The sequence below is a fragment of the Chiloscyllium plagiosum genome, unplaced genomic scaffold (genome assembly GCF_037043375.1).
Source record: "Chiloscyllium plagiosum isolate Xiang-an unplaced genomic scaffold, Cpla_swu_hap1 HiC_scaffold_36, whole genome shotgun sequence".
NCBI lineage: Eukaryota > Metazoa > Chordata > Chondrichthyes > Orectolobiformes > Hemiscylliidae > Chiloscyllium > Chiloscyllium plagiosum.
In genome coordinates this window covers 22,483,064-22,499,307 of record NW_028270174.1, presented here as the reverse complement: position 1 = coordinate 22,499,307, position 16,244 = coordinate 22,483,064, and the positions used below count along the sequence as shown (strand labels likewise).

Here is a 16,244-nt window from a genome sequence, read left to right as displayed (position 1 = left end):
AACTAATCCTTTACTTTTCAGACAATCAATACAGCCTGATAGCTATCAAAGGCTAAGACAATGAAGTTACCATTTGTGTAGCATTTTAACAATCATTTCTGTTTGTCTCAAATCTCAATACAAAACAGCTCTCATTTAATGAGATTGTATTGCTTATTAAATCATATCATCACGTAACGTGACACCATTAGGTGAAAAACTGCTATAAAGTGATTTTGTTCCAAACCTGTATACAGGCTCCAGTCTTCTCGGTACACAGGCTGCACACTAATGCCCATCGGCTGGCAGGGACATGGGAGACCTTTGTGATGGGCTCCATCTTTTCTGGGCATCCTATGCTAACCTGAAGTAAACAGAAGTTTTGTAAATCAAACCAGACTGAATTTTATTTTTGAAACATCATAGGCAAAGATCGCTACAGGGAGCGACATAGCAAATTCACCAGTGTAAGAAATATTGCTTTATCTCATCATCGAGGCTCTTTAGTTGGAAAGCAAAACAATGGGAGCATTTTATTTGAGACTTCCAAACCTGGGAGAACAAACTTAAAAACAAGTCCATCTTGATTTCAGCTTGTGACTGTTATTCTGAATATAATCCAGCTAGAATAATTCACTGTGAATGGACTGAATGCATTACCAAGTTGACTATAGCCAACATTCTTCCGGTTATTGGCTCTAAAGCCAAGTACCTGCTTCTACTCAGGCTCCTCCTTAATCATAAAGCAGCATTCTCCAAATATTGGAGCATTGGCATATTTACAGACATTTATATTGGGAAAAAAACTCTACATTAAAAAAGCACAGGAGTAACCACTAAAAAGAACACTTTAAGATGCAGACAGATTACCTGGTTCCAGTACTACTTTTTACACCCAGCAGATCTTTAAATGGTTGGATGAGATACTGCGAATGCTCACATCTGGATCTTGTCTCTCTAACAAGGACACAGGCTAAGTTGCTGTAGTGCAAGCTGGTACTAATAAACTGTAATTGAATTTAGAGAGTATTGCTGCAGCCACACGATATGGAGGAGAAAGCGAACCAGCTTTCAATCACTGTCACGCGGTCCAGAGGATGCTGTTTAGAGGCTGGGTGTTTCCCGATAGAAAGAAGATAAATGAACAAGACTTAGCCCAGGCCAGCATCCAATACTTCAACTGGTTACCCAATAGCAGACACTGGGCACTCACTACCTACCATTCTCTTGCCCGGGGCAGGTCATAGAGACACAGAACACAAGATTAAGTGAAATTGTTGTGGGCTAAAATACATTTCTCCTGCACATGCTGATATGCTGTGCGCCACATTTTCACTAGACACAGTTGCAAACACTTCCGCTTCTCCAGAAACTACTAACAGTACTTAACCTGCAAAGAATCCACATTACTGTGTACCGGTAAAAATTTACTTGGAACTGGAGATTCAATTTCTTGTAAACTTCCAAGCTCTCACAGCCTTAGAATCGCAAATGGCCACAATATAACAGGTGGTCAACCATCTCATTGGACCACAACTTGCTGATGAAATTACTTCAGATCAATTCAACTGGATGTAGTCACAGGTTCCTTTGTGTGAGCTACAAAGGTTTGAATTAGAAACCTATGGCAAGTCGACTACAAGGAGGAAGAACAGAGGACTGCGGCAGGCTTGTGTTGACAAATCCTTGCTCACACTTTTCTCTCCGTGCCCTTTTCACAGCTACGACAGATTAATTCCTCTAAAGTTGGATTTGAGACCTAGATCTGGATTTTGCGCTTTCTAGATCTGCCAGAAAGGGGTGGGGTTCATAAAATCCAGCAGGTGGTTGCCTGCTGCACACCCGTCTGACGCTACCCCCCACATCGGGTTGAAAGATTGTGGGGGAAGGGGTTGCAAACTGGTCTGGCCCCAGCAATACCCCAGACTTGCCTTAAGGTGCTGCTCCTCTCCATTGGGACCAACAATAATCCCAGCAGTGTCCACACTCCCACCTGGTGCTGTTGAGACTACACACCTGCTAGCCATCTGATTGCCCACTATCTGCCTAAGACCGAAGCTTAAGTCTCACCTTAAAGGATGTAGCATGGCTCCCAGCATTAAACTGCTGAGAGACAGTTGTCAGTAAGGTGGCTGAGCTCGCCATTGATTTTTCAACCGAAGAAGGGCTTATGCCCGAAACGTCAATTCTCCTGCTCCTCGGATGCTGCCTGACCTGCTGCACTTTTCCAGCATTTTTCAACTCGGAGATTAAGTCATGTTTTCAGGCTCTTAGGAATGGCACTCTAAGTTACTCAGAAGTGCTAGGATATTTTTATAATTTATATCCATACAAAGAAGCAGGAGCAACTCACTTCTTTTGAAACAATTGGAGTGCCATCACAAGATGAAATTCTAAGATCAATTTTTACCTTTAAAATAATATGCCATCCTTAAATTGTTTTATCATTGTTATGAGCGAAATGGAGCATTGTGATATATATGACAACATTCAGTACATTTCAATACTGAATTCCGAATGTCTTTGAATATTAACAACTACTACTTACACACACCCACCCAGACCCACTTTTTAAAACGCTCTGCTATCGGAAAAGGGCATACTTTAGTTTTATATCAATGCCATCATTTTAAATTTGCCTACTTGAACTACTTCGATCACCAGAGTGCATTTCTTTCCCCCGTCAAGAAAAGTGACAACCTATTATACATTCCATCAAGGGCAATGCAATGTTTCGTGCCTTACCTCAGGGATCCATAAAGCACAGCTCACGTGAACCCACTTTGTCCCACTGCGGGTTGGCTTCATTGCTCCACCTTTCTTAGGGCAAAGCAGACACTTGGGCTGGACACCAAGCGCACAAGTCCGACATAACCAACTGCCTTCCGGAACTTTCAGAATTCCATAACAAGCCTACAATAAATGCACAAAGAATACTCAATACACACAGTGATGACTGGTTCTGCCAAACTTTCAGATCCCTATGCCTCCTAGTCACACCCAATCAGTTATATGTTGCGTGAAAGTCATGACAATTATTAGACTTGTCTCCATGTGGATGTATTTAAATGCTTATAAAACGTTTCCCAGTTCCATTCTTTTATACTGAAACACAGGAGGACATAGCACATTTCCTTAGCTCAAGGTTACATATCATTAGATGATCATCTGCAAATTCTGATGATCAACTACTGACTTTCACCCCCAGAAATCTTCAGCAAACTTTGTTTTAACCAACACCCTCCATAAACCAGCTAAAATTATATATCTGAAGTGTATTATCACGACCTCCACGATGTCCGAGTAGTCAGTTGAGGGTGCGAGCATGAAGGGTCTTTTTTTAAGGCAAAGTTTGAATTATTCGAATGATTTATGCTGTAAATAAAGGATACCTCCTGCATTATGTTTGTGTTACTTAGTGCATGTTTTTACATTGATTATGTGGACCTCTTGGTCAACTGGAATATCTGATCGACCAGTACATTCCAGGTCTCATAGGTGCTGGTTAATAAAAAGGACTGCAGATGTTGGAGATCAGAATCGAGAGTGTGTTGCTGGAAAAGCACAGCAGGTCAGGCAGCATCCAAGGAGCAGGAGAATCGACGTTTCAGGCATAAGCCCTTCATCAGGAATCATAATGAAGGGCTTATGCCTGAAACGTTGATACTCCTGCTCCTCGGATGCTGCCTGACCTGCTGTGCTTTTCAAGCACCACACTGTCAACTCTCATTAATAAAATGTTTGCAGTATTTTGATAACATCAAATAAAGTTAAAATATTGTCATTCAGATCTGAAAAATGATCCCCACTTTGTTTTCTCCAACAGACGATGTGTACACAAACACACAGCAATATAAAATCTCATAATTATAACTTATACCACTGTTAGTATGAGTAAACCTGATCAACAGTAAAATCCACTGATGTCTAATTTCTCTTGTAGGCCAGTCACAGAGACGCTTGCATCAAACTGTCTATTCTATAATATCTCTTAAAAAATCTCCTAACATCAACCGGGAATGCTAAATTGTAAAGACAATTAGCATGACTCTTTTCTGACTTGCTTTGCTTTATTTTAATTAGTTCATGGAATGTGGTTGTCAACAGTTGAGTCAGCATTTATTGTCTATCACTTATTGCCCTTGAGAAGGTAGTGGTGAGCTGCTTTCTTGAACGAATGTCGTCCTTGGGATGTAGGAACACCCACAGAGACATTAGGAAGGGGGTTGCAGGATTTTGACTGAGTGACAGTGAAAGCATAATAATATAGTTCTGCTTCAGGGTGGTGTGGGCCTTGAAGGGGAAACGTACAGGTACCAGTGTGCATCTGCTACCCTTGACTTACAGGTGGTAGAGGTTGTGGGTTTGGAAGGTACCGATAAAGAAGCTTTGCTGAGTTGCTGCAATGTACTTTTGCGGATGGTACACACTGCTGACACTGTGTGTTACAGGTGAAAGTGTGAATATGTGAAGTAGTGGATGGGGTGCCAATCAAACGGGTAGCTTTGCCTTGGATGATGCTGGGCATCTCAACAGTGTTTGGAGCTGTTTATCCAGGTAGGTGGAGAGTACTCCATCACAATCCTGATTTATGTTTTGTAGATGGTAAATTGCCACAAGGTTGTCAGTTACTTGATGCAGAATTCCTAGCCTCTGACCTACTGCAGTTTTGATTTATATTCTCACATAGTCACAGTCACACAGCATGGAAACAGACCCTTCAGTCCAACTTGTCCATGCCAACCGGGTTTCCCAACTAATCTTGTCCCACTTGTCTGCATTTGGCCCATATCCCTCTAAACTTTTGCTGTTCACGTACCTGCCCAAATCGCTTTTAAATGTTGTAACTGTACTTGCATCTACTACTTTCTATGGCAGTTCTTTCCACATACAAACTATCCTCTGTGTGAAAATCTGCTCAAGTCCCTTTTAAATTTTTTTCCTCTCACCTTACAAAATAGGCCCCCTGGTTTTGAACTCCCCTATCCTTGGGGAAAAGGTCTTTCTTATTCACCTTATCCATGCCCATCATGATTTTATAAACCTCTTTTTAGGTCATCCCTCAACCTCTTACGCTCCAGTGAAAGAAATCCCAACCTATCCACCCTCTCCTTCTAAGTCAAACCCTCTAATCTCGATAACATGCTTGTAAATCTTTTCTGCACCCTCTCCAATTTAGTAATGTTCTTCCTATAGTAGGGTGACCAGAACTGTAGACAGTACTCCAAAAGTGGCCGAACCAGCATCTTGCACAACTGCAACATGATGTCCAAACGCCGATCCTCAGTGGTCTGAACAATAAAGGCAAGCATGTTAATTGTCTTCCTAAGCACCCTGTCCATTTGTGACACAATTTTCAAGGAACTATGCACCTGAACCCCAAGGTCTCTCTGTTCGACAACACTTTCCAGGGCCCTAGCATTAACTGTATAAATCCTGCTCTTGATCGTCTTACCAAAATGTAACATCACGCATTTATCCAAATTCAACTCCATCTACTGATCTTCAGCCTACTGGCCCAATTTATCAAGATCCCTTTGTAACCTTTGATAACATTCTTAACTGTCTACTGGCTTAACTCCATATATCTGCCTTTGGCCCACATACCTTAATAAAAAGAATTAGCTGTACCAGAGTTAAAATTCATAACAGATCTAGCATCAACTGCTGATGGTGGAAGAGAATTCCAAACGTCTATCACTCTGTGTGTAAAAGTACTGCCTAACATTGTCCTGAATGGTTCGGCCCTAACTCACAGACTATGCCCCCAGCTCTAGAATCTCCCAACCAGTGGAAATTGTTCACCTTTATCTACCCTTTCTTTTCTTGTTAGTATCTTGCAGATTCAAACATATCACTCCCTTCTAATTTGTATTGTCTTTCCTCATAACTTAACACCTGAAGTTCAGGTATCATTCTTGTAAATCTGCACTGTACTCCCTCCAAGATCAATGTACCCTTCCTAAGGTGAAGGTGTGGAGTCTGGAATTTGGCACAAGATCTAGTTGAAGTTGAAACAGTATTCTGGAAAGAACTGTCAAATTTGCTGAAAGACTTGCATTCTATGGTCCAATTTTAAAAGTCAGGACTCTGTGTTTTTTCAACCACTTTCTCTTGCTGCCTTTGTGCGCTCACACCCACCAACCCCTCAAGACCTGTCTGATCCAGCACTCCCTTGAAAACAGGAGCCTTCATTTTATCCTGCCCCTTTGCCTTATTCCCACCAAAGTGAAACACTTCACATTTCTCCACATTAAACCTCATCTCCCCATTCCACTTGCATCCTCTTCAAGTCCATGGCTACCCTGCTCACAATACTTCACACTTATGTTTCATCTGAACACTTTGAAAACGGCACCCTGGCCAGCCCAAGTGTAGCTCAGTTTTCCAGACTTGGGATTGCCCAACTGGGATTTGAACTCATGTCTCCAGCTGAAGCAGCCAGGCATCTGGGACTGAACTTCCCCAGCAATATAACCCATAACATAGCTGTATTGCAACAGCATGACAGCTTAAAAGTACATGGGCAGTGTATGATGGACTGAGACTGATAACAACTGTCAAAGACTCTGCAATTAGTCAGTCAATTGCAATCTTCTTGGAGAGACCTCAGCCCTAGGAAAGATTTCAAAGGCTGTAGAGATGCTCAGGATTTTGCACAGCAACATGAAAATAAGGAAAACACATATGAGTGAACAGGATGTGGTGGACTCATCTGAAGACTATTAGATATAGATTATTGAGGTTTTAATGGAACTCACTGCCTAGAAGGATGGTAAAGGTTGGAAACCTTGAGGCATTTAAGGAGCATAGAGATGAACACTTAAAATGCCATAGCATAGCAGGCCACGTGGCTGATCCAGTTCAATTCCTGCTCAACGGTAACCCTCAGAATGGTGATTGTGGGGGATTCAGCTATAGTAATGCCACTGAATATTAAGGAGCGATGGCTAGATTCTCTCGTGTTGGAGCTTGTCATTGTCTGACAGTTATTTGCCATCTATCAATCCAACTGATCCAAATGATGACCTAAGCACAACATCGTGGGTCCAAGGGCCTGTTCTGTGCTGTACTTTTTTATGTTCTATGACAGTTTTAATTGAGCTCCTTGATACCATACTCTGTCAAATGCTACTTTGATGTCAAGTTACTCTCAGCTTATCCCTGCAGTATAGCTGCGTTGTCTATGTTTGGACCAGGGCTGCAATAAGTTCAATACAAGCGTGCCCATACCAGAACTTTGTGTCAGTGAGCAGGATATTGCATGTTACTGTCAACGAGGCCAAGCTCTATACTTGGTTCCAATGTGTGGGATGAACAGGAAGCGAAGCAGTGCAGAGAAATCATTATGGCATAATACCCAAGAGTATTTTAATGAAATGACCAGTTTCATCGATTAATTACAAAACTCATCGTGGGCAGTGCAGGAGGGTAAGAGTGGGAAAGGAATTAAATTAAAATAGATTTAGAAGGGCAACAGTGGTTGCTCATCACAAGGACTAATTGCCTTCTGATGCAAGTATTAAATAGGTGGAAACCACTTAAACCTCAGTCACCATGCCAAAACTGAACCGGCCACCATAAACATACATGATATACAGTATCAAGACGACTGGTTTGTCAGTGCCCACTCTGCATCAGATTTGCAAATAATCCCTGACCTCAATTCTTCAGGCAAGAAACTGAGCTTATTCTTGAACTCTGCCAAAACAAAACTCATATCAATCCGGACCTGGTCAGTCAGATATTCCACCTCCATATATGCTATACATGAGACAGCCTCTGGAGGCACTTGGTTGAAGAGCTGGCTGGCCTGTGAAACCTAGAGCGGGGCATTCACTTCACGTGGAGTTGGCTCCTGGCGGTAGCAATGGCATGGACTGGGAAGGCCGGAACATGGCTGCAGCAACTGAGAAGGAAAAGTTGGAATTCTCTTCAAGTTTTTTAAAATCTTATTCTAAGTTAATGTGAATGGCGTCTATGGATGGCAATGGCACACACTTTTCACTGTATTTTATATTGAATACATGTGACAATAAATGATTCAAATGGAAAATAGGTTGAATACTTCCCATATCTTGGCAGCCACCTTCCTCAAAAGCTCACCAGTGAGAAGGAAATCTACCACCAGAACAGCTGCATCAGCTCAATCTTCTACAAACTACAGGTGTGAGTATTTGACAACAAGTCAAGAGAAGTCCTAGCTTACAAAATCATTGTCATCATCACACTCATGTATTGCAGTGAGACCTTGACTGTGTATTAGTGACACATAAGAATGCTAGATAGTTCCAGTACCAATACATCACCACATTCTCTGGATTCAATGGGAGGACATTTGAACAAACATTAACTTCCTTCGTGTTACCAGATCCTGCAACATTACTAGGATTGGCTGGACATGGTCCAGATAGTTGGAAAAATCTCTCAACATTAGATCCTGTATTGTTCCATGAGAGAACGAAGAAAACATTACAGTAACAGTATAAAACCATTCTTGAAGCATGGCAGTATTGACACGATTGACTGTAGATAGACTTCCAGAAGGTGCCCGGTGCACTGTCATACAAGATACTCATGAGAAACATCATAAACCAAGGAATGAATGGATAGTAGTAACATGGATACAAAATTGGCTGAGCAATAGGAAACAGAGAATAATGCTCAATAGATATTTTTGGGGCTGGCAGAAGATTTGTAATGGAGTTCCTCAGAGGTTGGTAGTGGGACTCTTGTTTTTCCTTTCATATATACTAATGATCCAGATCTTGGTCTGTCGGGGACAATTTCAAAATTTGCAGTTGACGCAAGACTTGAAAGAATTGTAGGGTGTGAGGTGGGCAGTGCAGAACTCCAAAAGGACACTGACAAATTAGTGGAATGCACAGGAAGGAGAGAGATGAGGTTCCATTTAGAGAACTGTAAATTGATGCATTCTGGTCGGATGAAAATTGAAATACAACATAAAATAAGATGCTCAAGAGCAAAGGGACCTGGGTCTATACATGCACTGATCATTGAAAACGGCAGGAATGAAGACAAGGAACAGAACACTTTCTCCCATCTTCATTCCTATCCCTCCCAAAACTTCATTCAATTCCATTGAGCAGAGCTTTCCATTCTCAACACTGTAGCCACTATGCTCTGTTCCTCCTGATCCACTCCACAGCCTGCAGTACAGTTGACCATGCTATCTGCATCCAACTACTACTTTCTGTTCTCTGGCTCTATTGACTCTCCTTGGAAAATTTGCATTCCAATCAATCTGAACATAACCAGTTATGAGAACTAACTTCCCCTGACGTAGCATTGTATCCAATGTCCCTAACAACATATTCAATAGGCTTCTCCTCTTTGCTAGCTAATGGACAGAGTTAGTTGAAGAGGGGTGGGAGAAGGTTTGTGAGAATTAACATAACATGGATGTTAGCAAGTTTTGAGAAGACTTGTAGCTCAGGTTGAGGTTCTGGATGTAGGTTTGCTCGCTGAGCTGGAACGTTTATTTCCAGACGTTTCGTCACCCTACTAGGTATCTTCAGTGGGTTTCCGGGTGAAGCACTGTTGACAATTCTTGCTTTCTATTTATATGTTTGGGTTTCTTTGGTTTGTTAATGGTATTTCCTATGCTGATGTCATTTCTGGATGTGATGTCATTTCCTGTCCTAGAAGCATGACATTCCAACTGGAACTCTATCAACATACACATTGAGTTAGACCCTTCTACCACCCCTTGAGAAAAAGTACAGGAAGTGGCCTCACCACAGGAAATGACATCAGCACAGGAAATACAATCACCAACCCAAAGAAACCCAAACATATAAATAGAAAGCAAGAATTATCAACAGTGCTTCGGCCGGAGGCCTACTGAAGATGTTACCTAGTAGGGTGATGAAACGTCTGGAATGAACCTTCTAGCTCAGTAAGCAAACCTACATCCATAACATGGATGTGGGCAGCATGGCCGCTCAGTGGTTAGCATTGCTGCATGACAGTACCCGGGACCAAGGTTCGATTCCACCCTTGGGCAACTGTCTCTGCATGGAGCTTGTACATTCTCCACATGGCTTTCCTCTGGGTGCTCTGGTTTCTCCCACAGTCCACATGTGCAGGTTAGGTGGATTGGCCATGGGAAATTGCCCCATGGTATCCAAGAATGTACAAGCAAGATGAACTAGTCAGGAGGAATGCAGGGTTACACGGATAGGGTAGGGGGGTTGGGTCGGGATGGAATGCTCTTCAAAGGGTCAGTGTGGACTTGATGGGCCAAATGGCCTACTTCCACATTGTCGTGATTCTATGATTCTATGACATGTTGGGCCATAATTACAGCACAAAACTCGGCAATCTCTATTCCTCAGCTACATCAGCTATAAGTAGAACGTCACTGATACTGGTCACTTTTACTGCTCCACCACCTCTTCTCTGCCCTACAATGTCAAACCATCTGCTTAGCTCAGCATCAGGAAGAGACACAGGTAAATATCCTTTTCCCGCTATTTCCACAATCTCTATCACCCAATTATCTCCTCTTTCAGGATGGCAACCGGTGGCCAGTGAAATTCCACAGAGATTAGTGTTGGACCATATTCACATTATATATTAATGATCTGGACAAAGGAACTGAGGGCGTTGTTGCTAATTTTGGAGATGACACAAAAACAGAGGGAGGGACAGATAGTGTTGAAGAAGCAAGAAGACCACAGAAGGACTTAGACAGGCTCAGAGGGGGGCAAAAAAGTGGCAGATGGAATACAACCTGGGAAAATATATGAGATTGTGCACTTTGGTAGGAAGAACAGCAGTCTAGACTAGTTTCTAAATGGAGAAAGACTTCGTAAATCTGAAACACAAAGGAATTAAGGAGTCTTAGTTCTAGATTCTGTTAAGGTTAGCATGCAGGTTCGGTTGGCAATTAGGAAAGCAAACACAACACTAGCATTCATTTCAAGAGGGTTAGAATACAAGAGCAGGAATACACTGCTAAAGCTGAGTAAGGTTTTGGTCAGATTACATCTGGAATATTGTGAGCAGTTTTGGGCCCAGTTCTAAGGAAGAATATGCTGGTATTAGAGGGGGCCGAGAGGAGGTTCACAAGAGTGATCCCGGGGATGAAAGGCTTGTCATATGAAGGGTTGTTGAGGACTCTGGATGTGTACTCAATGGCATTTACATGAATGATGGGGAGATCGGATTGAAACTTACAGAATACTGAGAGGCTTGGATTGAGTGGAAATGGAGAAGATGTTTCCACTAGTAGGAGAGACTAGGACCAAAAGGCACTGCCTCAGGTGTAAAGGGATGACCCTTTAGAACTGAGATGAGGAGGAATGTCTTCAGCCAGAGGGTGGTGAATCTATGGAACTCATTGCTACAGAGGGCTGTATAGGCCAAATCATTGCGTGAATTTAAGACATAGATAGATAGATTCTTCATTAGTAAGGGATCAAAGATTACAGGGGGAAGGCAGGAGAAACCTATCAGCCATGATCAAACAGCAGAAGAGACTCAACAGGCCAAGTGGTTTAATTCTGCTCATATATCTTATGGACCAAACTACACCATCCTAGGACTTAGTTCAATTAGACCAAAATCTTATCTCACTGAGATCACTTTCTCCTACCTCTGCAACATTGCTTGCCACCATCTATTCTTAGCCATGCTAAAATAATTGTCACCCCCCCTGGATTTGAATGTGCAAAACACCTGCTGGGCTGGCCTTTCATTTTCTATTTTCAATTAAACTCAAAACCCTGCCACATGATTCCAGTTCTACACTGCCCACCATCCACATTCTCACGGTGTAGCTCTGGCTCTCCATCCTTGAATACATCACATCTGAAATGCTTGACTCTTTTTTAATCAATCACTCTGTGCCACTGCCACATCATATCTTGAGAATTGCTTCAGCCTAGCATCTCCTTCTAAATGGTCCATTCTTCGTGCACAGACACAGAATCTCACCAGGGTTAGCAGAATGATCAGCCACTATCTGTTCTACCTCTGCAACTCGCTGTTTTCAAAATGTTCACCATTATAACATAGAACTGTAGTTAACACCATACTAGCTGTATACATTTTCCATGCTTAGCTTGATTACAGGAGCATGATGCTCAACAATTATTTTCTACAAGCTCATCTTCCAATTGAATGAATGTGCTCATTCAGTAAAACAGATGAACCATGCAGGAGTGCTAGCAATCTTACCTGATGGACGCATATATTGCATTTGTCACAGAAAACCATCTCGTTGTCATCCTCGCCATCTGGAGACTGGCACACGTCACACACCACATCTTCATCGTATTCAATTCCTAGTCCTTCTTCGTTCTCAATGGCATGGTTCATGTTATCGTAACATCTACGCTCCAGATCCTCCATGACTTTCTCCATGGTGAATTCATCCAATTCAGCCATCCCTGACAAAGTTAGCCAAAACATTCTGCATTAATATTGTGCCAGTTTGCATTTTTCCATCCGTTAATAATTTTATATTTTCTCATTCATTCCAGCTCAACACTGGCCAGATCTTGCGACCCCAAAACAGTTGGCCAAAATGCTTCACATTGGACATCAATGGTACTGCTGCAGGCTCATTTCATCTGGGTTAGCAGTCAAGAGATGGATTATTATTTAAAAAGGTATTTATACTAAAGAGAAAACAGTACACTTTTAGTAAATCTTATATGAATCGTATTGGTCACAAGATCTTCAATATAACCTACCGTCTAAAAACAATTCAAAAACATATTAAAGTAGAAATCTCAACCCTGTGTACTGTAATGGGAGGACAACTTTCATGAAGGTGTAGTCTCAGCCCATCTGATATCTTGGCTGATTTCAAGAGTCTCCAAAAAGCCCAGACAATTCTAGGCATTGTACTAAGTCACAATCCATTCCATATGTTAGTAACTCTGAAGACATTATTCCACAAACTGTCTCTGCTTTCCTTAGCTCACAATTAAAAATTACACAACACTAGGTTACAGTCTAACAGGTTTATTTGGAAGTACTAGTTTTCGGAGTGCTGCTCCTTTGCCAGGTAGCTAGTGGGGCAGAATTCTGTGTCTTATGATCCTGCCCCACTAGCTACCTGACAAAAGAGCAGTGCTCCGAAAGCTAGTACTTCCAAATAAACCTGTTGGACTATAACCTGCTGTTGCGTGATTTTTACCTTTGTCCACCCCAGTCCAACACCGGCCTTCCTCATCATTCCTTAGGTCACAACAAACATTCCGAACCTGCCTGCTCAATTATCAAAAGTATCTTTATAATCAATCTCAATAATCATCAAAAGGCATTTAATACAGTGCCGCACAACAATGGAGGAAAATCATATATTGTGGTATCAAAAGTCAGTAGCAACATAGATACAGAATTGGCTGAGTGATAGAAAACAGAGTTATGATCAATGGATGCTTTCTGGACTGGAGGAAGGCTTGTAGTGGAATTCCCAGGGATTGGTATTGGGACCCTTACTTTTCCTGATAGATATTAATGATCTAGATCTCATTGTGTAGGGAGCATATCTTAAAATTTGCAAATGACACAAAACTTGGAAGAACTGTAAACAATGAGGACATAGTGGAACTCTAGAAGGACATCAGCAAATGAGCAGAACAGGTAAATAGGTGGTAGATGAGTTTCAAATCAGAGTGAGAGTTGATGCATTTCAGGAGGAAGAACATGAAAAGGCAATATAAAATAGGAGGTTCAATTCTTAGGGAGTAAAGGAGCAAAGCGACCTGGCTCAATATGTGCACAGATTATTGAAATAATAGGTGGATAGAGCATTAAGCAAAGCATATTTGGCTTTATTAATAGGTGCACAGAAAACAACAGCAAGAAGGTAAGGGTGAGCATGTATAAGACACCTACTAGACCACAGCTGGAGTACTGTGTACAGATCTGGGCACCACATCAGAGGAAGGATGTAAAAACATTGGGGAGAGCACAGAAGCAATATATAAGAATGACTCCAGCAAGGAGGAACTTTAATTAGGAGGCTAGATTTAAAAAGTTAGCTCTGTTTTTCTTGGAGAGAAAGTGGCTGAGAGGAGATTATTATGATAGAGGATTTAAAAATCATGAGCAGGCTGGATTCTCAAAAAGAACAAGGACAATAGGTCATCGATTGAAAGCGGTTTGTAAAAGAAACAAGGGTAAAGCAAAGAAAAACACTTACATTCAGTGAGCAGGAAATGTGTTGCTGGAAAAGCGCAGCAGGTCAGGCAGCATCCAGGGAACAGGAGAATCGACGTTTCGGGCATAAGCCCTTATGCCCGAAACGTCGATTCTCCTGTTCCCTGGATGCTGCCTGACCTGCTGCGCTTTTCCAGCAACACATTTCCAGCTCTGATCTCCAGCATCTGCAGACCTCACTTTCTCCCTACATTCAGTGAGCAGTTAGGGTAGGGAACACATTGCCTGAAAATGGCAGCTGGTTTCATTGAGACATTCAAGAGGACGCTAGATGTTTACTTGAATAAAATGACGTTCAAGGATATAGAAAAAAAGCAGGAGATTGACACCAGGAAATGATCCTCATTTAAAGGGCCGGTGGAGGATTTGATGGGCCAAACAGCTTCTTTCTGCACCGGAATATTTCTGGGATCGTCCATGATACACAAAGGCAACAGTAACTTCAACCTTTCCCCTTTCACGTCAATGAGAAAAGACTTAACTCTCCAACACATCATTTATGTTACCGTGGTTTCAGTACATGCATCTTTCTGATGGCAGCAAACTATTTATATCGTTTCTCTGTCTTAAGGGGCAAGGACATTGATTTGTTTGTTTGTCGTGAGTTGATGAACTAGTACTTATCACTGGAACTGATGCCAGGTGCACAGGACAATGCTCAGACACACTTGAATTTACTGAGTCTTATTGGTTCGCAAACTCGTTGGTATTCAGAAAATATCCGATTCAAAATCGTACATTTGAGTTTCCTAGATTTCTCCTATGAGAGAACAATAGTCTGAAATTTTTTGTCACAGTATCAAAGTGTGCTAGCTGAACCAAAATGCTACCAGCGGCCCGACTCCAGATGCCCCTCCACTGAACTCCACGCTTACCATTTTCACACCAGGGGACAAGGAACTGAACTTTGCACGTACGGTTCATGAAGGCATCTGCACAAATTAAAATTCAGGTGTCTTCAAACAAATCCACTTAATGCTTGTGAGATATCCAAAACACCAGACTTGATATTTTTCAGGAGGTCTAAAGCTGCCAGAGTTAGTTGGTGAGGTAGGGTACCCCTTCAAATAGGGCCAGAGTAACCTTTGAGAAAGCCAACTGCCCTTTGAAAGAAGTCAAGTGCCTTTTACGATTTTTAAAAATTGACATGAAGGTGGATATGTTTGTCAAATCTGTCAAGTAGTTAAGGCAATGAAATGTTGTCATCCTTAAATCTTTTTTTTTCAAAGTGCTTGGTATTTCATTCTGCCTTTTGACATCAGCCTCAATGCCATCATTATAGAGTTTATGCTGTGTGACTGATTTCACAACCTATCGTTAGCACAGTAGGATGTCTGTCAGTTCACAGTTTAATTAACAGCTCCAAATAAAGTTTAATGATGCTTGTTTCTATAAGGGATGAAAATAAGGAAGGTTGTTAAAGACAGTAACTGAGGTTTTCTTTGATATCAATGAGTGTTGTTTAATACAATGAAGCCATCGATAATCACAAAGAAATTTTTTATTTCATCTTTGCATTAGATAACTTGACATGAAGAATATGAGGGGCTAAAGGAGGGTGGGTTGAGAAACTTAGCTTGGATGAAAGAAATGAGGGCCATAGAGGGCTAGATGGAAGACCATAGTTTGGCATGGATATGAGGGGGCACAGGTTTTATGAAGGGACCATGAGGTAATGTGGAGGGGTAAAGAACAATACGGAGGTGGCCACGGTTAGATTGAGCAGGACACAGCAAGGCTTTTTCTTGCTTTCTTTTAAAATTATAAAAGTACCTGTGCGCTTTGAAGCTTGAACTTAATGTATTGGAATATTTCTGTCCTCCTAAGGTGTCTGCAGACACCATAAGGAAAGTAATTAAGAAAAATAACAATGATGTGAACTTATAATATTTACAACAGTTCAGGAAGTGCTTGAGGACAACACAGTTTGAAGATTCAATGCATTGAAACTTTGTTTACTGATGATTATACGCAGTAAAAAATGAAGCTCACATTTGAATTTGGGTTTCCCGATTTGTATTTCATCTCAACATGTTCTTCTGCCAAGCAACCATTTGTCACAAAGG

At 41.6% G+C, this 16,244-nt stretch overlaps 1 protein-coding gene across 3 annotated transcripts in view; it reads right to left on the bottom strand.

Moving 5' to 3' along the window:
- jade1 (jade family PHD finger 1) overlaps window positions 1-16,244 on the bottom strand; it is a 236,705-nt gene that overhangs the window by 39,771 nt on the left and 180,690 nt on the right. For all 3 annotated transcript variants that reach the window (XM_087980044.1, XM_043674201.2, XM_087980045.1), the window contains exons 6-8: window positions 12,184-12,395; window positions 2,725-2,892; window positions 227-343 (exon numbers count right to left, since the gene is read on the bottom strand). In XM_087980044.1, the coding sequence (XP_087836170.1) occupies window positions 227-343; window positions 2,725-2,892; window positions 12,184-12,395 (497 nt within the window). The remainder of the gene's footprint in view (window positions 1-226; window positions 344-2,724; window positions 2,893-12,183; window positions 12,396-16,244) is intronic.